Raw genomic sequence first — 23,780 nt, 5'->3', positions numbered from 1 at the left:
TTATTGGTAGCCAAACGGGGCCTTGGAGAGGCTTTCAGAATTTTTTCATGAAAAATAAAGGCTACTGATATTTGCGCTACGGTGTTTTGATAATGACACAAACTCACCTTGTCTTTTCGTTTTTACCTTTTTTGCTAAGCTTTTTGACAGCTGATTAAATAACAAAAGACAAGGTGAGTATTGAGTGTATATCATTGCCAAAACATGATAGTGCAAATATCAGTAGCCAAAATAAAATGTTCATTTTTTGTAAACTTATTTTCTGTGGAATCTTTTTATCCAAGTAAAATTTTCCATATTTTTCAAGGAAAAGTTCAAACCAACTTAGAGGAATTGGAGTGGGACATGTAGCTCAATGGTTGAAGCTTGGTTTCTTAACCTTGAGGTCGCAGGTTTGATCCGGCTTACATACCCCAAAAAAAATAAAACTAACTAGACCATGGAATCTTATTTTTCATGGACTATTTTTCCACAAAAACATTATTTTCCGTGACTTTCTTTTCTCTATAAATTTTCTTTACTTTTTAACTTCTAGTAGTTTCGGAAGTTTTTCGATATTAAGGATAAATTGTCTCGGGAAGTGATATGTTCATCCCTCTCTTCCTATGGGCTATGGCTGCCCGCCCCCTTTAGTGTATTTATGACTACTCTTTCTACACTACAAGGGGCTTCCCGGCGATGAAAAAGGGGCAAATTTATCATTTCCCTAAATTTTCTTACAACATAGTTGATGCCTAGTTGACAATGGTAAATTAATTAAAAAGTAGATTTTAAACATTAGACAATTTTTCAGTAGAGATTGATTATTTAGTTTAGGAACTATATGCTAAATTAGTATTAGCCTAATGCCAAGTCTATGGTAATTAGGTCCGCAATATTGTGACCAGGGATTTGCTAGGGAAATTCCTAGAAAGGCATTTCAGGGCTGACTTTTGCATGAGAGAATAGCCACAGGGCTCACTTTTCAAAAGAATGTTCCTTACTCATGTAATTCATCTAAAATAGTTGTTCTATCATGCAAATGTCAGCCTTTGATATTTAAATTCTTAAATATCGAGGGTAAGAAATTCATTCACAATCATTTCCCTCGTGAAAATTACTTTTGCGAGCCTATACTTCCCTAGTCCCAAAGGACCATAGAAATCTAAGCTCTGCTATCTTGAGAATCTCAATAAAATATCGAAAAATTAGCTTTGATTTATATTAAATTTGGGAAGAGTCCCCTACGTACATGAATTGAGAGGCCAAAAAGAGACCTTCAAAACAAAACATTGAAAATCAATAGAAGCAATTTGCTGAGACCCAATTAGAAAACTTCAAAACTAAGTGTAAAAAGGAAAAACCCAATACCCATTCATCTCAAACATGGAGTTCTTAGAACCAAACAACTCTTCCCCTTATTAATCTCAACCCTCCTCTTCCTAGCAAGAGCAGCCATTGCCACCTTCTTCTGATCAAAGGATAAATGAAAATTCATGCCCATAGTACTAGTAGCCTCCAAAAAAGAGAAATTCAGGCAAGGAATACCATTATGGCTGGAGTAATTCTCCAAAGTCAAACCAACCCTTGATTTTAATGAATGTGACTTATCATCCCTACATGGGGATTGCGAATATATGATGGACGGTCTGGATGGTTGATGAATGGGGCACTTCAAATCAAGATGGTCTCTGGATTGGAGATTACCCAACTGATAAGAAAACAAAAAGGAAATAAATAAATAAGAAAAACCCAGAAAAAGGAAAGGACAAAAAAAAAATTGTTAGAGGAATACACCTTTAATTGCCTTTCTTTCATCACCAAATTCTCAGCTTTCAGTTTTTCATAGTATTCTTTCACCTTCATTACCTCCTGAATAAACCACCATCTAATTGGTCACTAACAATTAAAAGAAAAAAAAACAACTCAAAAAAACTCACATGCTTTAGCTGTTCTTGCAGGGTAGATAACATGTGTACATTATCCTTCAGCTCTTTATGAGTCTGCAAAAATCCAAACAAACCCAATAAAAAAACAGTAAAAAAACTTGGAAAAAAAAAACAGATAGAACCCATGGACCTTCTTTGGAGGTCTAATTCGAAGAAGAGGCGTAGGAGGTAGAGAAGGTGTTTCATTGAGAACTGATCGATTTCTTTTGATGCCCCACCGGAGAATCGGAATGGGTTTTGATTCCACAATGAGATGCCGGAGTTGGAGGAGGATTCCGGCGACTTTGAGTTCGTCTTCTGTAAAGGAGCAGTTTGTTTCTTGCCTTGTCTTTAGCCTCAAAATTGACATTTTTGGATGAAATAGAAGAGTGGAGAAGAGGAAGAAGAGAATGGTTTTAGAGTTTAGATTGGGAGAGAAATTAAGGGTGTGTTTGTGGGCTTGTGCCACGTGTAGGTCGGATGGAGAGGAAGGTTTCTAGGGTTTAGGCTATTAGAGAGACTAGAATGATTTCCATTTTAGTCATGAGATGTGGATTGTGGGGCCCCACAAATAAATGGTTCAGATCAATTAGATCATAGGCAACCACCAATTTAGGAGGTCATTCATATTACAAAAGATAAAAAAACAAAGGGGAAATGTTATCAGCACTACTGTATTTTGATGATGGCACTCCTCACTTTATTAAAAGTACGCTATGGCCCGCATGCACCATAGGATGATCCAAAATGTCCATTAGATGGGCCACAACCTAAATAGGTTGTACCCCAAAAATCATTTCCATAGGTTGATTCTAACCCTCTTATCTGAATGTTAGAGGGTTGATCCTAACCCTCTATAGATCGGAGGGTTAGGATCAACCTATGGAAATGATTTTTGGGGCACAACCTATTTAGGCAGTGGCCCATCTAATGGATGGTTTGGATCTTCCTATGGTACGGGCCATACTGTACTTTTAATAAAGTGAGGAGTGCCATCATGAAAATAGAGTCCCTCACTCCCTGTTCGCAGCGGATCGGTCATACGGACCCGTACCGGTTTGGTTTGATCCATGAACTTTCATGATTTTGATAATATATGCTCTTACTCAGGTGTGAGGTGAGATACTGCCTTCTATGTATGCCTTTGTGGGTGATACTAATGATCCTACAGCTCGTATAGTATAGAAAGGTCCAACCAATGAATGGTCTCATTTATTCCTCTTCTCCATAGGGGAATCGATGAGAGATGCGAACAAAGGCTGTGTAGGCACGAGTATCAAAGCTTCAGTCCCAGCGTAAACGCCCCTTATGGTTTCTACTAACTTGGTTATTTGGACAATTGTAACTTCTTGATTTGTATCGTTTCCTGTACTGACCTGCCTAGCGAGACCCCGATGGTTCTAGATTCGGGTTGATAGAAAAAGGAAGGTGAGATGATCTTATCCTCGTCGAGTCATTCGCGCCGCTCTCCTCAACCTGTTCTTTACCTCCCTAGGCGGTCATTAGAAAGCATCTGGGACTCGGCTAACCGGGATGCATTTGGCCAAAGAAGGTGATAGCCTTGTAGATTTGTTCCCATGGTTCGATCCCAGTAAAATGCGGCGTGTTTGAATTCTGATAGCTTTTACGCCAGAAAGGGGGACCACCCTCTAAGTCACGACTCTATTAGAACCTAACCCTTGCTTTACCCGACACTGATGCTGCCATTTCGGAATCAAGGAATATGGTTACGACTTGTTAGGCCGTGTGGTCGACGCGTTGGGAGTACCTATTGATGGAAGAGGGGCTCTAAGCGATCATGAACAAAGACGTGTCGAAGTAAAAGCCCTAGGGAGAGTTTGTTTCCGCGCATTATAAGATACTCGTGCCCTAGAAACTCCAACTAGTAGGGCCAATTCAGGCGTGAGTCTTGTTCCCAGCCTTGGCGCAAAGGGATGAGTGCATAAAGGGGTGTGAGTTGTTCCCCGATACCCCTGCTTAAAGGGGTGAGTGCATAAATGCCCGTTAGTAGAGCATGCTATCGATGAAGTAGGCCCGCCAAAGGGAAAGCGCAAAGGTTCCTACAGATTGAGGGCAGGGCATCGATCGTTTGTTCATGGTCAAACAAAGCGAGGGTAGCTAAAAGTTTTATTCTATTCTTTGAAGGTTCTGTCAGAGATTGAAGACCATTTTCCATGCTCGTCTATCAGCTCGACCAAGGAAAGAAAGGAGGTAGGCAGCTTGGCTGTCCAAAAACTTACTAATAGGGATGTGGATGAGGGGCCGCTTTTCATCGCTTTGAACTCCGGTTATAGGGGGACTACGTGTAGGGGCCCCCAATCACGTAATGCCCCCCCCCCCCCCCCTTACCCCTTTTAGCCCTTATTAGTATAGTACAAGTGTTGCCGAAGCGCGCTAACTAGCTAGCCTTTTTCCGTAGGCTGCTCTACTATATTATAAGTCCATCCATTCATCGTGCATGGCCAATTCGGTTCCTTCTCTTGTCGGTTCTCATCGTCTTATAGGGCCCAGTTTTTTAGAAAGATGCGGGAAAGCCAACCAATATGAAGTCCCTTTTCAATCTACTTATTTGTACTTGTTAAGGACATATACATGGGGCCTATCAATCAGAAGGCTAGGGTGAGTAGTACGGTAATGAGTTGATTCGAAAGCTTTCAGTAGAAGTCTTACTTACACTGGGGCCCGTATACAGATCGAATTGAGTCACAAAATCAAAAATTCAAGGCCAATTGGAACCATTAACTATTGTGGATTCATGAACAGTTCTGATTCGATCAAATATCTTGGATTCATGTCGGATTGGTCCATTGGGGTCAATCTATTAAGAATAGGACTACATAGTTATGGTTCATTCACATTAACAGCGAATTGAAAAAGGGACTTGTAGAATACATGGGAATGAGAAGAATTATAGAATGGATTGTTAACCATGCTTAGATCTCGGGTAAATGAAAATTTTATTGATAAGACGGGGTTACCCTTATCCTTTTTATAGTCACGAATCTTGTATGTGTTCCTAAGTATCAGTATAAATGAGCTTTCCATCTTGTTCGGCTATAGGTGAAAGCCCTGAATCAAGAGCCGCTTGGCATTTCAACTTTCTCTATTTGTTCTATTTTATTTTTTTTATCAGGATTGATAATCTTTCCTTGAGACCAGGAATATTGGGGACGCTGCTAGCCTCTTGACCGAAGCGCCAACCCCCCTCCCCTCATACTCTAAAAAATGCAATATCTATAATATGAATGACTCTTGCCCGGGGGAAAAACTACATCCAGTACCGAACCAATGATTTGAGCAATACGCCCCAGGTTTTTGCTTGTATCGCTCGCTGGTGGGGGTGTGTGATAGATATGGCGAAGTTCGAGTAGAACACTCGGCTCACTATCACTCGCTGCTTGTTACCACTCGCTGCTTGTTACCACTCGCGGATTCTTGGATTCGGTAAGCTACGTGTCCGGTGCACGGAGAACTACCTTCGGTCCCCCAGACTGACTTACTCATGGGAACCTTCCGGCCGCCCAACGACCTATAACACTAGTCACTACACCCACTAGGGTTAGGAAGTAAGCCCCGCAACCCAAAGCAGCGAAGAACAAATAGAATTTGGGGTCTTAGTGCGGCTCTACGAGTCATGTCACCTATAGGGATTGGCAGAACTATGGGTCAAGGGATTGGCCTGTGCTTTTTGATAGAGGGCTTCTGAATTCCCCGGTAAGAGTTAAACTTACACATAAAGGGAAGTGATATTTACGCCCCTTTTGATCACCAAGGACACCCAGCACCAATGTGTCAAACCCACTGGATTTTCTGACATCAGGTAAATTAGACATTATTATCTGCTAATTCTTTGGTTGTTGATATATTTGACCCTCTCTTTACTAGGGACAGTCTCCTCCAGTGTAAAAGAGAAGTCATAATACATTAGAGGGTTGTCCCGGGTAACAAAAAGGAATGAATATATCACTTCCCAATTCTTCGGGATTTCCTTCTCCTTTGAATTAGCATTTTACTTTTTAACAAGTGGCTCGTCTAAACATTCTCAAAATGGGATTCAAATATAGATGATGATGTGTAATGGCCTAAATACCATTCTAACAGGGTTAAATTTATGGGGTGGGCCGAGAGATTACTGTAGGCAAGGGTCTCAATTAGACCTGGCAAAATGGCACCCGTACCCGCGGGTACACCCAGCCCGTAGCAAAATTTGCGGGTACGGGTACCAATTTTTTTTGCCAGTCAAAACAATACCCGCACTCGGCCTGTACCCATGACCAGCGGGTGGGTCTGGGTCGGGCCATGGTGCCTACAGGTTACTCGTCAAAACTAGGGTTAGATTTTTTCTTCAGTTTTCAACTTTTCATTCACTAAACACTAAAGAATCGATTCATTGTTTTTTCTACGGTTTTCTCTCCTTCCAAACTTTCTCAAAGCATAAGTCGGGACACTGAATATAGATGCATTTTTTTGTGGTTAGTTAAGACTTGATTATTTGTCTTACATGTGGGATTGGTCTCTTGTTACCTGTTTGCTAGCAACAGTTACAAGGTGCTACTTGGTTAAAGTTAAACCTGTGTAGCGTGAGGGGTTACATTTGGAATTGGACTCTTGTTTTGTAAAATTTAATGTGTAAGAAGAAGCCCTCAGGGGTGGTAAACTTCCAGTGTACATATGAGATACTACTATTAAGTATTTGTATGACATGGGTTTGTAATACAATAGAAAATGGGATTATGAGTACAATCTCTGCCATTGATTTTCTATGGGATTATGGTCCATAGAAAATGAAATCGTCATTGCCACAAAAGGTTTTTTTTTAAAATTAAGTATGTATTTACTGGGTTACCCGGGGGTTTACCCAACCCGCGCGGGTTGGGTCTGGGTTAATGAAAAGCCAACCCGGCCCATAGAACTATGGGTATTTTTTACCCGTACCTGCTTGGTACGTACCCGCGCGGGTCGTACCCATACCCGTGCGAGTTACCCATTTGCCAGGTCTAGTCTTAATGGATCCACTTCAAATCTACTTCGGATCGGATCACTTGTGTTTCAGTCACTATCCATTCAAATCCCTTATCGGTTGGATGGAATGCGGAGTGTTCTTAGAGTGTCCCATGTCTCGATTACAATCCATTTCAAATCGTACCATCCATCAGAGTGTCCTAGTAAGTCCTACTTACGTTGTACACTTAAAATTCTCAAAAGAGGACAAGTTGCAGCATGACGATGCATCGGATTAGAGACTTAGGGGCCGTTTGGATAAGCGGATTTTAGAATCCGGGATTTCTTCAAAATTTTAAATGAGAGACAAGAGAAGAAGTGGACCAGCCGTCATTTCTTGATTTGTCGCCCTTCTTTCCGTCAGCGAGAGAGTAGCAGATCATCCCATGTTTCCAAGTTTTAGAAATCTCAAGATGCAGGAGAGATTTCTAAAACCTGGATTTCTTACTTAAAATCCAAGAAATACTGTCATAACAGCATACAACAGCTTGATCATGAACCCTCTTTTACACTATTTTGAAACTAAAACCTGAATTCTAAAATCCGCATATCCAAACGGCCCCATAAAGTCAAATTTGTTAGAGAAGGAAAAGAAGATGCTGACTCAAGACTAACATAAATGTCAAAATATTGAAAATAGAAATGTCTTAAAAATAGATATAGCTTATTTTTACTAAAATACCCTTGAAATAAAACTAAATGTTTTAAAATTTAATTGTATTTTTGTAAAATAATATAATAATATCGGATTTCGATAATTATTTCGGATTCTATGATCGAGATTTGAAACATCCATGGATTTTAGTAGCGTGTCAATGTCTTGTACATTTAACTTCGAATGCCGATAGTCCATCCGACAGTCTGGATCCATTGACACCCCTACCGGTATAGCATGGTATTACTGTTAGGAAATAATCCTAACGGTGGATGTGGCATGTGCAAGATCAACAGCCTAGATCATTTTGTTAGTTGGTTTTGTGAAAAGGCATTAAGTGAAAAGTCATAAAAGAAGGGGTGTAAATGTAAAAGACTTTTGGGGAGGGAACCAGCGTGATGATGAGTTGTGTTTCTTCCCACAAATGTCTATTTATTCTCTCATTCGGTCCCTGCTTGCATACAACAATTTCTACATCCTTCTCTTGGCAATCCACGGCAAAAAGAGAGAGGAAGTCGGTCCCCATCACTGTCTGTTGTGGAGCGAGGAGAAATACCAGAATGGAATCCTTCCGGTGATAGCAAAACGATATTCGGCTCTCAGTATGTTCCCTTTACTGTTTCAATTTCTTAATTGCGGTTTTCTCAAAGTTGGACCACCAAAGATCTGTTGCCCGTGTTCCTATTATGATGAACACTTACATGTGGTATTAGAACCACGGTTCCGGCGAGAAAATAGCATTAAAATGGTAAAAATTGAAAAAAATAGGGTTGTTTGTGTAAAAACCGTCGTGTTTTATTTGCCTCCATCAATCCACGAATCATATCGACGATTGAGTGCTACCGGAACGTTATTTGTGTTCCTACGAATCCAACGCAACAAACGGTTCGTCGATCCGATGTCAGGATTGCATTTCGTGGGCATTTAAAGTTAGAGATTTCACTTTTTGGGGAGTTTTGGACTTCGCCGGAAAATAGCGTGCCGCCGGTGACTAGCTTGTCCGACCAGATATTTTCCGGTGTGGTTACGTAGTTTATTGAGAGATGAGTCCAACGGTGTATTGTGCGCCTCAATCGGACGTCAAATGAAGTCAGAATGTTAAATCGAAATTTGTGTGTTTTTCGAATTTTTCTGCAATTTTTCCACTGTTTTAATGAAGAAGATGAACAGTGTCGGCTTTCGCGGGCTGCGCGGGCCCGACAAGGATCCGAACAGGATCCGCGCACCAGATGAGGCCTGATAAGGCCCAAAAGACCCTTCTGGGCCCACCAGAACCGGCCCAGACTCGTCCAATCACTGTTTTAGGCCTAGTTTGGCCATTTTTGGGAGTTTTTGGGCCCGTATAAGATTGCTTCTAGAGATTTTGGGCCCCTCTGAACCCGATTTTGAGGTCCGTTTTTGCATTTGAGACCCGTTTTTGAAAATGACAGTGTAATTTTTAAACTTTTTTATTTTATAAATTTGGATTTTAGTCAAAATTTTTGGGTTTTGAACTGGGTTAGACCAGTTCTTAAGGTTTTGGACCATTCTGGACCCATTTTTGGGGTCGATTTTGACGTTTGAGCACTGTTTAATGAACTTATAGTGTATTTTCAAGTCTTTTGACTTTAAAAGTTGGGTTTTGGGTGAAAGTAGGACCTCTTCTAGTGCCATAAGTGTTGTAATGCACTATTATGATGAAATTGGGTTGATTAATATGTTATTAATCAATCATTTTGGTGTAAAGCCTCACTATTGTTTCTTTTGATGTTTCTTTTGATGCGAAACCCTTGGTGGTTTCCATCTTGAGTTGGAAAACTCTAGAAGATTGAATCTCATGCCATTAAGATATTCTTGAGGACTCGAGTTTTGCTAATGGGGCAGTAATAATCAGTGATTGTTTTGAATAAATCTGTGACTGGCTAAAGTCATATAGAATGCATTGGTTTATCTTGTTGGCATGGTTTCTTTGTTTGAAACTAGTTACTTCAATAAAAGTAACTATTATAAAGTTTATATGTGTATATTTTGAAAAACCCCTAAGACAATGATCTTTGGTCTATCATGGAACCTGAAATTGGTTTTATATACACATGTTTATGCATCTTAGTATATGATTTGTTAATCAATTTTAGTTGACAAAGGAGACTTTGGATTATATCTTCTTCTGTTAGTCATTATCGGAATGAACAATTAAAGTGAAAACTCTAATTCTGTCGAGTAAACAGAATCCCTTAGGGTTAGTGGTTAAATTAATTGTGTCATATATTGTGGCACCTTATGAATTATGAAACCACATTCGGTTGCGTCTGTTTGTCCAAGAGCAACACTTAGCCCAACGGGACTGTTGCTTTACACAAATAAGTGGTGTGAGGAGGCTAGGCCTAGGTAACTCGGTTTGGGGTTATGCTTCTGCCCAACGGTGATGTGTGCCCCTAGTACTAGGTTATTTGGTTCTAGTCGGTGTCTTGGGAGAGCCAATTGTGTGTCGTGGCATGGCCCAACGGACGGCCCACGGTGACATGCCCGGTGTCTCGCCATAATCACAGTATTGTGATTGCCTGAATTAAAAATCGTTTGTCTATTGTGGCACGGCCCAACGGACGACCTACAATGACATGTCTGATGTTTCGCAAGGATCACATTTTTGTGTTTTTATGGTTCTGGGCAATCCAACTATTTTCCCTAAAGATGAATGACCGAGGATTGTATATGAGAACCAATTGTGTGCCGTAGCACGGCCCAATGGACGACCCACGGTGATACACCGGTGTCTCTTCAAAATCATGGAATCGGGTTTTCTAAAGTAAAAACCAATTGTGCATCGTGGCACGGCCCAACGGACGGCCCACGATGGCACGCCTGGTATCCAATTAGAAGCACACTTATGTGTTACCATGATTTTATACATTTTAGTCATTCTTTTTAGTTGGATTGGTTGAAATCGTGGATTGAGTTAAAATAAACTCCATTTGTGGACTGAATAGGTGTTATAAGAAGTGAGCATGTTTGGAACTGCAAGTCTGTGTCTGTGACATTAAAGTTGTTGGTATCTTAGTGTATTTTCAAGATATTGATTATGTTGAGTACTTTAGTGGGTCAGAAACCTTAGCAAGTGATGGAATAGGTCATCATAGTTCAAGGCTACAAAAGCCTAGACTAGGCATCATTGAATGACAGGCCCACTATAACACCCACATCTAAAAGATGTTTATGAATAATGGGAGTTTAATGTTGGTATCAGTCTAGTAGTAATGGAAGAGCTCCATTTCTGGATGCAATTCGTGATTTTTTTTTTAAGACTCGAAAATGCAAAGGAGTTCTTGAATGTAGTTTGTGAATATTTTTAAGATCATTCGAAACACTTGCAAATACCTTTATAATGTGTTTTGATAACCTTAAAGTATATTAACTAAAGTAGTAGTTTTGAGCACATTTTGAAAGACCTTGAATTCAAAACCTTAGTTGTGCTCATTTTACCTCTCTTGGTTATTTTAAAAGGGCAACATTAAGTAAAGTGGTCAAAAAGAGTTTTAGCAAAGGCAACATTTAGTATCCTGCAGATGTATTTGCTCAATAATTCAATTTAGAAAGATCGAACTTGATATCAAGTGTCATCCGAGTGTGTGACATATGACACATAATGTATAAATACCCTATGCTTGTAATGGCTAAAAAGTTAAGGTAATATCCTGTATTATGATTCCTATTTAGTAAGTACTCCGGAAAAGGTTGGTGGATAGATTAAGGCATTACTATTCACATTTAGAATTCTATGTGAGGTCTTCTTGCGAGTCAGGTACTTAGTAGAGAAGAATATACCATTATATCGGGAAATAGAATAAAGATGGTAGTTGAATCCATTGTTACTCGCCACTCTTTTCTGAATATTGGTTTCATATGGACTAGAAACCTTATTCTAGAAAACGTGATTCTTTAGGCTATGAATCAAGATTTGAAAGTATGATGGATTAGCTCTAATTTTTCGTTTCCATTTAGTGATTTTGGTTCTCTTCAGGGCAATCCTTATTGACTTGGATTGCACTTCTCTCAAGGTCAGACTTAGGTCACCTTGCATTAGAAGGAGATAATCAGTCATGTTAGAAATAAACAAAGTCGAGTGGACAAGAATTCATCCAATCAGTGGGTTAAGTTTTGAACCACATATCTGTTGACACCCCATTTTGACTGGACCCAGGTTCGCTATGTTTGTGCGAAGCCTCATCAAATCAGTGAGCTGGGGTCCCAAATTGAACCTTAGGGTAGCGTAAGGTCTCCCATAGGTCTCCGTAAAATTTCGTCGAGATCCGAGCGCGTTTGCTCAGTGAACGAGGCAAGAAAGTGAGCGCAATGCAGACCAAAAGAGGGGCGAATTTATCTGCACTAGGGGGTGTATTTACCGAGCCATTAAATATAAGGTGTGCAAGGGGGGTGAATTATCCTGCGATGGGCGCGCCCGGGCTGAATAGGACAAAAGTGGCGGGCGCGCCCTATCATTTTCCGCGCGCTTCATCAAATGGGGGTGCGGATATCGGCACCCTTATTTTAATATATAAAAAAATCACGAAGAACAGAGGGAGAGGATTCATCTTCGTAAAAAAAAAGCTTCAGAGAGGGAGAAGAAAAAAGAGAATTGGGGAGAATCTCAGATCCAGATCTGAGAATTAGAAAAGAAAAGAAATCTGATTCTCGTCTAGAGAGAGAGAGAGAGAGAGAGAGAGAGAGAGAGGGAGGGAGAGAAGGAGAGAAAGAGATCTGATCGATCACTTCTTCCCTCAAGCTTGCCGGAGCACCGATAATTACCTTCCTCGTGTTTCCACCTCCACCATCACCTTCTCCGACGAATCGCATCGTCGCTAACCCTCATTTCTCCATTTCCAATCCTTTCTCTGATCTTTATCTCCGATCAAGATCTGCTCAAGGGGGAGGAGATCGAAGCATTCATCATCTGCTGGAGTATTTTCTCATAAATTTTCATTCTCAATTAAGGAAAAGAGGTATTATGTCTTTTAAATTATTTTTAATTTATTCTTCGTGTTTGCTGTTCATCATAGTATATAGATCTGCTAGATTTTGAGCATTTGGATGGTTCTCATAACTTGATTGAAATATGATTGTATTTTCTGTGTGGAGTTTATGGCTATCATTTCAAGATCTGCAGTAATTTTCCTATTTAGGACTCGCTCATGAAGTTATGATCTGTTTGGATTTTTATTTTATTTATATATATATATATATATATATATATATATATTTAGTAAATCTGTTGGAATTTGGATTTTGTTCGTGAAATCCACGTTCTTAAGAGGTCTTCACTGTGTTCTAATCCAATTTGAGATGATTTGGAGAAAATCTGAGAAAAGGAAAAGAGGAGCTTTGATTATTCATTTTAATACATTAATCTGTTGGATTTATCTTCTTGATCATATTTTTTTAGTGTGGGGATTTTCATTCTATACTTTCTGACATTTGGAAAATTAGGTGGAAATCTATCATCCGAGAAATATTTTGGGAATAAAAATCAATGGATTGTGCAAGTATCATTACTTCATTGAAATTTTCATTTTTTGGACTGCTTGCGAATTTGTGTATGTACCATAGCTGGTTGCCTTTTGTATTGTAAATACTAGCCAAGTCCATAACCAAAAGTCTTCATCGATTTTATGCAGGGCTTGCATTTAGCTTTGATTTTTTTTAGTGGACAGCCCATGCTTTATCCAAAAGGGGAATTAAAAATGTTCACCTATATTATATAATTGGTTTCATTGAGCTGCAATCATCAAGAATTGCAAAAAGCACATGTAGTTTTATTTCATATCAAGATCTCATGTTTTCATTCTCATTTGTGATGATGATAGGCTGTTTACTTTTATTTTCTGTGGTCATTATTCCTATGATAATTATCAGGCATATTATATGAAAGAAATAGTATCTCATGATCACTTGGTGATAACAGATTTAAGTAGGTGGCTGTTACAGTTTTAGCTGAAGGAAAGATATGGTTTTGAACGATTTTTTAAGCAAAGGATTTTAATATCAGTATAATATTTGGGAAATTTATTTCGTTGAGTAAGTCATAGAAACTTTGAACATTTGACTTCAAATGAGAATTTTGGCTTCAATAGTGGTGATATTCATTGTGCAGCAAAGTATCAAGGGTTGTTATTATCATCTTTACCTTGTGGTTTACGTTTTAAAGAGTGGAAATGTCTGAATCGGGTTGGATGTGGTATGTGATAAAGTTTTGAGTGCATGGTATCAAGAGCATGTCTCATTTTTAGTGAGAGATTTTCATAATCATGAGTGCTGTAACCTGTTATGGAGTTCCAATACTAATATAATGCACAATTGATATTTGATACATGAAGTGAAGGGAAAATATGCTTATGTGCATCTTCTTTATATTATCCGTAGCACAAAGCTGAAAAATTGTTTGAATTCTACTGTCTTGCACACTTATTGCAGTTCTATTTGATCTTAGGACGATGAAAAACACTTCTATGCATGTTTTCTTATTGATTGCACAACACGAGGTGGAGGGTTTCATGCTATAAAATTGTACTAATCAATACATCAGATATCTATGGTATGTTATATTAGCATTGGAACTCCGTATGAGAATTTCATGATGTCTGCATTTGCATGCACTTTATAATTGTCTTTAATGCACAAGGAATATTTACCACATCGCTTGTGATGTACAGAAGTTATCCGCATGTATTTACATATGCTTCATGATGGTGTAAATGTACAAGGTTCTGACCACAAAATATGCCTTGTTTTGGGCATTAAAATCGGCCCTCATTTCAACCCTGTTTTATGCACATTGTTAAGCACGATTCAACCCCACTATGTTCAACTGACTCGACAGTTTTTTTTTTTTTTTTTTTTAAAAGAGAATCTGAATCTGTTGGATTAATCAATTCAGTTTTGATTATGGCATCGGAATTTGTTGGTTGGGTGGTAATATAATATTCTGTGTCAGCATTGATAATCTCTTAGTTTTTATACCTCCAAATTGTAACATGAAATTTCAAGTATTGTTTGATTTTCATAAATGAGATGAGAGGTAGATATCAAATCATTGATTTACACTTCATGGAGTCTCCGTTTCTTAGTGTCACTTTTTGAACAAATGAAAATGATGAAGTGTATAATACTTGGCTGTTTTTGGGGCATGCTGTGTATGAAGAGGCTTTACATAGTATTTCGGTTTAGGCAACTTTGTTAATTTATAGAAAGGAATACTTTGTTGGCTGTTATTTGAGCAATTTAAATTCAGTTTAAAATACTATATCCTATAATTTCTCACAGGTAAATGCTAGCAGGGAATAGGGCAATGAGAGAGTTATCTGGAGCCCCATTAGGAGACACCTCTCATTAAGGTGATTCTCCTTTGGAGACATGCCTTGTCATTTTAGAATCTATCCCTTAGGGAGCTTTTTTTTTAGTTTTATAGAAAATTAACCCATAGGAGACACACACTGTCTCAATAGAATTTAGTTGCATCTTTGAGGAGACAAGCTCTGTCTCACTGGAAAGTCGTACATTCTTAGGGGGACAGGCTCTGTCTCGATAGTGAGTTTCTCTTTTAGGAGGCTTATTCAGCCTCATGTTAAAGGTCCCCCTTCTTTTGGAGCGAGTCTTTGACTCGTTCATCCTTTAGCAGTATTATTAGAGAGTCTTTGACTCATTCATCTTTGACGCTTTCGTCTCTTAGTTGGTATTATTAGAGAGTCTTTGACTCGCTCGTCTCTTAGTTGGTATTATTAGAGAGTCTTTGACTCATTTGTCACTATTAGGGAGTCTTTGACTCCATTGTTTTCTGTAGTTGTATTATTAGAGAGTCTTTGATTCATTTGTTCTTATTAGGAAGTCTTTGATTCATTTTGTCCTTATTAGAGAATCTTTGACTCGCTCGTCCTTTGATAGCGGTATTAGAGAGTCTTTGACTCATTTCCCCTTTTCCTTTAGTTATTTTTAGGAGCTTCTCCTTAGTGTTGTCGTCACTCTTGTTTGTTAGGGACTAGCACAGTCTCATTAGAGCTTTACCTTTTGGGATTTTAGATCGTTGTCTTTATCCTTGATCATTAGTTTACCTTGTTTAGGGGTTTCCCCTATTTGCCCTAGGGTTTGGCCCTAGGGTTTTGCTTTGTATGTTCCCTCTGGCCTTTGACCAAAAGGATGAAATCAGAAATTTAAAATCCAAAAACAAGTTAAAACATTTAAAAATCCAAAAATATTGAAATACCTTAAAGTTCAAAAACATGTTAAAACATATAAAACTCAAAAACATTAGAAATTTAAAACATCAAAAATATTTGAAAAATATCAAAATCCTTAAATCTTTTGAGGTGTTGAGTGTTTTAAAGTAGCAATTAGGAGAGTTCGCTTCGAACTACGTTGGCTTGATCTCTTCCACGAGGTACGTAGTGCAGCTTGGGATCTATTTCCCAAGTCCAGTCAAATTTTTTTGTAAATAATATTTTAAACCTTCTTCAAAAATCTTTAAAACCCTGTTTTCAAAAGATCTTCCTCTAGAGTTAGGAGTTTCTCCTAGATAGAGAGTTTTAGAGTTAGGATTTTCTTTTGATAGGTTGTTTGATTGATTGTTTGTTGTGTGCTTGTTTTAGAGTTAGGGGTCTGTCCTAGAGTTATAGGAACGCCTCCGTCCGGTCAGTCGGCGATCCACATCGCCGAGTGATGACTAGAGTAGGATACGTTAGTCTATCCTTTGTTTTTCTTAAGAAACACAGCCTAGTTATACATAGGTTGTAGAAACCACCTGCATTAGCTTAGGGCTAATCTGCATTTAGTTAGGGCATATAGGGTGTCCTAAAATCCACAATTCACTGGAATTTAAATAATTGTACAAGAAACTTTAATAACTGGTCCGGTCTTTTAGATCGTGTCTAAGATAGAGGTCTAGGTGTCTTAGGCATCATAGCTTAAAATAGGTTCGAAGAACTACGTGACTCTGATTCTTGTGGAGGCGGGGATACGTAGGCTTCTTTGGATGAACATCAGACCATCCGAAGACTCGGGTAAATCATTTAGAGTCTTAGGATTTGTTATTGTGTGTTTTGTTATGTTTTCTTACTTTCTTGTACTGATCCTATGCCTTTAGCTGTAGCATGCATGTGTTTGCACATCAGAATTTAGACACCAGTTAGGTATGTCACTCACAACCTAGTTGTTATTAGGTGACACATCTTTTATCTTACTTTATATTGTGTGTGCTTATTATTTCATCCCCGAGTCATGCATGATTAGGTAGACGTTCACTCGGAGATATTTGTTCCCATTTCACATGATTTTTACCCAAACTTCTTTAGAGTTAATGAAAATGGCATAAGAGACCAAGTGCTTGCACTCGGACGAATTGGGGGTGCTCTTCAGACCTTCTCCATTCGTAATCAAGCACGAACCCATATATATTTTTGGTTATCCATTGCACAGAGGATTTGATTTTGGGGTTCCATGGCGTATCCATGGATGGCGACTCTGAGTTTATTTTAGGTATGTCTGGGTTTCGAGCCTTGGCTCCGAATCAAGACATATCTCTTTCTTTTTATATCGCCACTCATGCTATGCTATGAGGGTGGCATCCAGTTTGAAAGTTCCTTAGTAGAGCTTTCCATTCAAGTGGATGATCCAGAGGGTGTTAGGGACTCTTTCCCTCACCGTCCTTGGATCGGGGTCCACAATATCTGAGGATAGTTTGGTAAAAGAAGAATTCTAGATTCACTTGATTTTACTGATTCTAGTAATGGTACGGGGTACATTAAAGGAAAATATACAAATATTAATCAGTTTAGGGTGTCACCATGAGTATCAGTCCATTAAAGGTCATTCACAATGACATCTTGGATCTTTTTGATCTGGCAGTTAGTGGCGGAAGCCGTTACCCTTTTTGATAAATTTTTTAGCCATAATTACGTGTGTGTCTCTCTAATCAGAGGTAGTTGGCCCTGTCTTTGGTTGTGATGTATAAGGTAAGAGTTAAGAACTAACATGACTTAAAAGATCAAAACAATGAGGATCAATTATACAACTCTTTGTTGCCTAAGATTGTGGGTTAAAGCTTTAAAACACCTGTGCATGTTGTGATCCAAGTAATGTTGTGTCTAAGACTCCTTAAGATTTATGGGTCATAAAGGAAGCTGAAATTGAGAAACATGCAACTTTGGGTTGTTTGTATGAGGCAAAAGTTTATAACCCGTAAATTAAAGGATTGAGCCCTATGACCACAAGTTGCAATTGCATAGGTTATCTTAAAGTATTTAAGGATTTTAGGTTCTGTTGGTTGACCCATAATACGTAATGTTGCGATTAAATTTGCTAAGATTTTTAAAAGGTGGTGACCTCAGTGGGAGTGTAGTGCCTTTAGTAAAATCATCTTTGAGGAGAACCAGGTTATAGAACTGATACTGGTGATCCAAGAGAAGGTGGTGCCAATGCTCGTTGGGGCACCAGAAGGCAAATTTCGTTAACAACCCACATTATAGATGTTTTAGTGGTGACGACTACCGAACAATCTTTGGTATGGTCGCATTAAGTGAGAAGGTCAACTTTTGCTAATGACTATATGATATGGTCTTTCTAAGTGGGTAGAAATGACTAAATAATTTCATTTCTTTTAGTCAAGCCCTAATGAGTGATCAATACTCAATGGCTCGAAGCCGTGAAAGAAGAGTTTCTCTCAACGAAACTGTGCTGAAGACTTAGGAGTCAAGCCATTTGGTTGTATATGGGTCTGTATGACTATGAGAGACTCCATAGGTGGAATTGGGAGATGTAAAGAAAAATTGAATGCAAAAGGCTTCACTCGGAAAGAAACAATAAGAATACTTTCTCTCACATTTTAAGAAGATTCTTTTGGAATGGTCATGAAGTTTGTGACTCGTTGTGATCTAGAGTTACAATAAATGAATATAAAAGTAACTTTCTTAAAAGGTGACCCGTTTGAGGTTACTTATAGCCTGAAGGTTTTGAGGCTAAGGAAAGAGGCACAAAGTCTGTGGACTTGAGGGGTCTGCTTAAAGTTTAGAGCAGGCTTCCCGACAATTGTACACAAAAGTTCATTAAGTACTCTCTGTGTTAGATTTTAAGGAATTGTCACAGGATAATGGATATATCTTAAGGTCAGTGGGAGTCATATTATCTTCCTCGTGTTATGTGTTGATGTTATACTAATTGCTAGTAGTACTTGGTCATGTTCAGTGATATTCATACAAAAGAATTCAGGTGAAGCATCCTACATGATAGGAGTTTAGGTTCACCAAGTTGGGACTCGAGGATTGCTGAGATTGCAGAAAGCCTATATTGGTATGTCCTTTAAGTATTGAACATGGATAAATTACTCCATTTGTAGTTTTCCTATAAGTTAAGGATGATGTATTCAGTCAGTTCCAAGATCAATCTATCATAGGAGCAAATAAAGTGGTTCCCTAATAGTTCCGCAATTGGGGGTCAATTGAATGTTTAAATCTGCACCGATCTAGGTATAACCTATATGGTGGATAAATTTAGATTGTACCAATGTTATTTATGTATGGATCATTGGAAATTTGCCAAAAGGTTATACATTGTTTGTAAGGGACTAAAGGTTTAATGCTCACATACAGTAGATCAGATAACCCTAGTGTGATTGGTTAATCTGATTCCGACTGTTGTTGGAACACCTAGAATTCTGCTTCAGTATATTTCGCAGAAAGTCCTAAATCGTGGAAGAATGTCAAATAGACACTAAGTCGCTTCCACCTTGGGTACGGAGTTTATTGTGTATTTCAAGGCCTCGTGTTATGCCTTGTTGCGGAATTTCGTCTCAGGATTTTATCTTGTTGATAGTCAACAAGATACTAAGAATTTAATGTATTAATTCCGCTGCGGTTTTACAATTTCAAGAACGACAAATCAAGTAATGGGGTCAATGTATTGACATATTGTCGTGAGAAAGTTCAGAATCAGTGTGTATCTGTAGATTACATAAGCTCCGCACTTATGTTGGCCGATCCTTTAACTGAGGGCTTGTCACCAAAGCCCTTCAGAGAGCAAATAGCGCATAAGGTTGGTTGACATTTTGTATAGCCTATAATAGTGGGAGTCTGCATTAAGTATTGAGATACACTGAAGTGATCACATTTTATTTTATGATTCTGATATATATCATTTTCTACCGCTTCATTTTGTGCACATTATGTAAATGGATTGTTAGTAAGAGGTAGAATGTCTATAGACTGTTTTGGACCATGTTTACATCTTATGCATGTATGTGTATACATTCATGTTAGTAAGAATTACTAATAATATAATTGTGGGGTAGGCTATTGGGTAGAGTTGGTGACCCAATGGTTACATGGTTTATTAGTGGTAGTTTTTGCTGAACGGAATGTTGTGTTTATTATCTAACTAACTTAAAGATATGACCCTTATGTTTGGCTCAAAGATCTTGCTAGACATGTGGGAGAATGTTAGGAAATAATCCTAACGGTGGATGTGGCATGTGCAAGATCAACGGCCTAGATCATTTTGTTAGTTGGTTTTGTGAAAAGGCATTAAGTGAAAAGCCATAAAAGAAGGGGTGTAAATGTAAGAGACTCTTGGGAAGGGAACCAGCGTGATGAGGACTTGTGTGTCTTCCCACAAATGTCTATTTATTCTCTCTGCTTGCATACAACAATTTCTACATCCTTCTCTTGGCAATCCACGGCAAAAAGAGAGAGACAGTCGGTCCCCATCACCGTCTGTTGTGGAGCAAGGAGAAATACCGGAAGGGAATCCTTCCAATGATAGCAAAACGATATTCGGCTTTCGGTATGTTCCCTTTACTGTTGGGAAATAATCCTAACGGTGGATGTGGCATGTGCAAGATTAACGGCCTAGATCATTTTGTTAGTTGGTTTTGTGAAAAGGCATTAAGTGAAAAGCCATAAAAGAAGAGGTGTAAATGTAAGAGACTTTAGGGAGGAAACCAGCGTGATGAGGAGTTGTGTTTCTTCCCACAAATGTCTATTTATTCTCTCATCCGGTCCCTGCTTGCACACAACAATTTCTACATCCTTCTCTTGGCAATCCATGGCAAAAAGAGGGAGGAAGTCGGTCCCCATCACCGTCTGTTGTGGAGCGAGGAGAAATACCGGAATCGAATCCTTCCAGTGATAGCAAAACGATATTCGGCTTTCGGTATGTTCCCTTTACTGTTTCAATTTCTTAATTGCGTTTTTCTCAAAGTTTGACCGGCAAAGATCCGTTGCCCGTGTTCCTGATATGATGAACACTTACATGTGGTATCAGAGCCACGGTTCCGGCGAGAAAATCGCATTAAAATGGTAAAAATTGAAAGAAATAGGGTTTTTCATGTAAAAACCGTCTGTAGACACCCCCATTTTGCTCCACTTTATCCAACAAAGGATTTCATTAGTTTTCATCATGTTGGGTCGGTTTCCTGAGTACTTTCATTTTCCAAGTCATTCCTATGTGTTTCCCTTGCTTTCCATCAATGTACTTTCCCATTTCCATTCATTATCCAAAGGGCTTTTCCGTGGAAAATTTGGATTTCATACAAATGAGTTTTCGGCCAATTTGAGAGAGACCACCATTTTGTTTGAAGAATTGGATTCTATTTCGCGGAATTCGATCATCAGTGGGGCCCACTATATAAATTTTGAATTTAATTCAACAAATTTGGAATGGGGCTCGTAATATTAAATCTCGAGTTTTGGGCCCATTTATGTGGCAACCCACTAAATGTACAGTTCGGATCATTCAATGGATGCGATTTGCAGAGCACAATTAATTTACTCCGTTGCTCATCAATTGGACTGTTTGGATCGTCCTATGGAAATGATTAGCAGGAGTGCAACCACAAATTGAATGGTTCGGATCACCTTCACGGAAATAATTTAGGGGGCACAACCCATTTGTGCGGTAGCCCGTCAATTGGACAGTTAGTATCATCTCATAGAAGTGGCTTTGGGAGCACCATGCGCTTATGATATAGCCCACCATCTGGACGGTTTGGATCATCCTTTGATGCATAATAAACGTCCACCGACCATCTCTTTCTATCTCTATTAGAAAGCAGCCCATGTGCTAATTAAGAAAGTGAAGAGTGCCATTACCAAAAGAGGCAAGTCATGTTTTAGTTCTTTGGGAAACTCTCTCTCTCTCTCTCTAAAGAAAGGATATCATGATTAGATATGTCTAGAACTCTCTCATATATCTAATGTCAGCAACTTCCTCTTTTAATTGATAAAAGAATATCGCCTAATTCTCTCTTATTTTGGCAAAGACCGATCCACTAATTCTATTAATCTGGGCAATTGGAAAGCTGCTCGTTTGAGACTCTTGCTCTTATGTAAAGAAAGAAGGCCAAGTTATCATTTTTAATATTTTATTAGAAATGTGTGGCTGTCCAAGAAGGTTGCTCAAAAAAAAAAGGGAGAACATTCTAGCATCTTTTTCATATCGCCCTTGAATTGGATTCCAAAATTGATCTCAACCCTTGCTTCCCTTGGCCTAAACTTGGAAATTCGTCCCAATCCAACTCTATAAATACCACCACTCTCATCCAGGATAAGAAAAAAAACTAATGACTACGCCCACCTCTTGTAATTCGTCCCCTCTCTCCCTCCTTAGAAAATCCTCAATTATCTTCCCTAGAAAAATTGCCCAGCACCCCACCTATTTCTCCCTCTCACCGCTCTTGACCCATCTAGGTGATCATCACATCTCATCGAATAGGCTATTGCACCGTAGATCATTCAGACCTCATCTCCATCATTATTACCCCATAGCCATGCCCCATAGCTACCATGCTCCATAGCCAAAAAAAAAACAAAAAACAAAACATCATCCGAACATCCCCTCATCCACATATACTCCATCCCGGCAAACCACATTCAATTAAACCCATTGGCCACTACCCCTTGACCGAAACCTATAACCTCTACCCTCCATCACAAAAACCCAAAACTCCATATCTCCTCCCTTTTCTTCAAATTCCATAGCCGAATTCAACAATTCACTTATTCAGTTGTTAGTTGTTGGGCCACTTTGGTTGACTTAGCCGAGGTGCTTGAATTGGGAATCAATCTCATCAAATTCACCGTCGAAAGAAGCTGCGAGGATCGACACCAAACGTTGGGAAAGGTAGGCCTTTGTTGGTTTTCTTTTTTCAAATCCATATTAGGGTAGGGATCATGCTAGTAGTAGAATCCTTATAAAATTCATCGTAGTTAGAATTCATGCATGCATATATATATATATATATATATCATTCCTCATCTCTATTTCTATTTTTATTTGTCCTAAACCCACTTCCCCTTCGGCCTACCTTGTAGGACTTCTCTTGTGCACCCCAACCCTCTCCCTTAAGCCGTATCCCAAAGCCGCACCCCAACCCGCGCCCCTAAGCCGTGCCCTAAAGCCGTACCCCAACCCGCAATTCGACCACTACGTCTACCCGCACCACCATCCGCAACCCGGGCCTGCACCCAAAGCCTATTTGGACCCAAACCGTGCACTGTGTATGGTGCACACATTCGTGCCGCCCAATTCCTATGCACTGTGAACATGTACCCGAAGATGAAACCCCTCTTAGCTAGCCCCACCGCCCACTTAGCTAGCCCAACCTCACTCGCCATCTTAGCTAGACTTCACTCGCCCACTTGGCTAGATCCCAGTCGGCCATGAACCCCAACCCCCGAACCTAACCTAACCTGGCCCCTAACCCGAATCCAACTCGGACCTAACCCGAGTTAATCGAACCGGACCCAATTCTTCCCAACTTGGTCTAACCCAATCCAATCCGGATCCAACCAGGACCCGCCCGGTCTAACCCAACCTCACTTGAGCCGTACTCAGACTCAACCCAACTCAGCCACATGCCCAACCTAACCCAACTTGACCTTAACCCCATCCAACCCAATTCAATTTGACTCGCGCCCAACCTGACCCTAACCCAATCCAACTCAGCCCTTACCCAAACCCAAGGCCTATTTGGCCTCACCCCACACTCTCTGAGTTCACATCCCCATAACATTCGGCCAAACCATGGCCTACACCCACTCAGCCACGCCCATCATTGAGGTCACTCTCCCATACCCCACCCATCTCCGTACATATCTTGATTATCATAGAACCCACTACAAAGGCTCCCCTTCAACCTCATCAGTACCCGCTGTCCCATGGCCATCATATCCATAGTATATTCACCCTACCTCACCCCATGGGCT

General features: G+C 39.5%; 1 protein-coding gene and 1 long non-coding RNA gene across 2 annotated transcripts in view; one reads left to right on the top strand and one right to left on the bottom strand.

The window, feature by feature from the left end:
* Positions 1-1,177: 1,177 nt before the first annotated feature.
* LOC143886165 (uncharacterized) lies at positions 1,178-2,665 on the bottom strand. The gene is made up of 4 exons (XM_077390120.1): positions 2,059-2,665; positions 1,920-1,982; positions 1,777-1,851; positions 1,178-1,690 (listed from the first exon to the last, which is right to left on the bottom strand). The coding sequence occupies exons 1-4, from the start codon at positions 2,275-2,277 to the stop codon at positions 1,355-1,357; spliced, it is 693 nt and encodes a 230-aa protein (XP_077246235.1). The 5' UTR covers positions 2,278-2,665; the 3' UTR covers positions 1,178-1,354.
* A 19,476-nt stretch (positions 2,666-22,141) lies between these two features.
* LOC143886164 (uncharacterized) overlaps positions 22,142-23,780 on the top strand; it is a 65,491-nt gene continuing 63,852 nt past the window's right edge. Inside the window, exon 1 of the long non-coding RNA XR_013253692.1 lies at positions 22,142-22,695. This is a non-coding gene — a long non-coding RNA (uncharacterized LOC143886164). The remainder of the gene's footprint in view (positions 22,696-23,780) is intronic.

Source organism: Tasmannia lanceolata, unplaced genomic scaffold, assembly GCF_043159265.1.
Source record: "Tasmannia lanceolata isolate RefF3 unplaced genomic scaffold, GAP_Taslan_0.1 ptg000011l, whole genome shotgun sequence".
In the NCBI taxonomy this organism is placed as follows: domain Eukaryota; kingdom Viridiplantae; phylum Streptophyta; class Magnoliopsida; order Canellales; family Winteraceae; genus Tasmannia; species Tasmannia lanceolata.
Note: the sequence above shows the minus strand (reverse complement) of the source record. Positions and strands in the feature narration are given on the sequence as shown.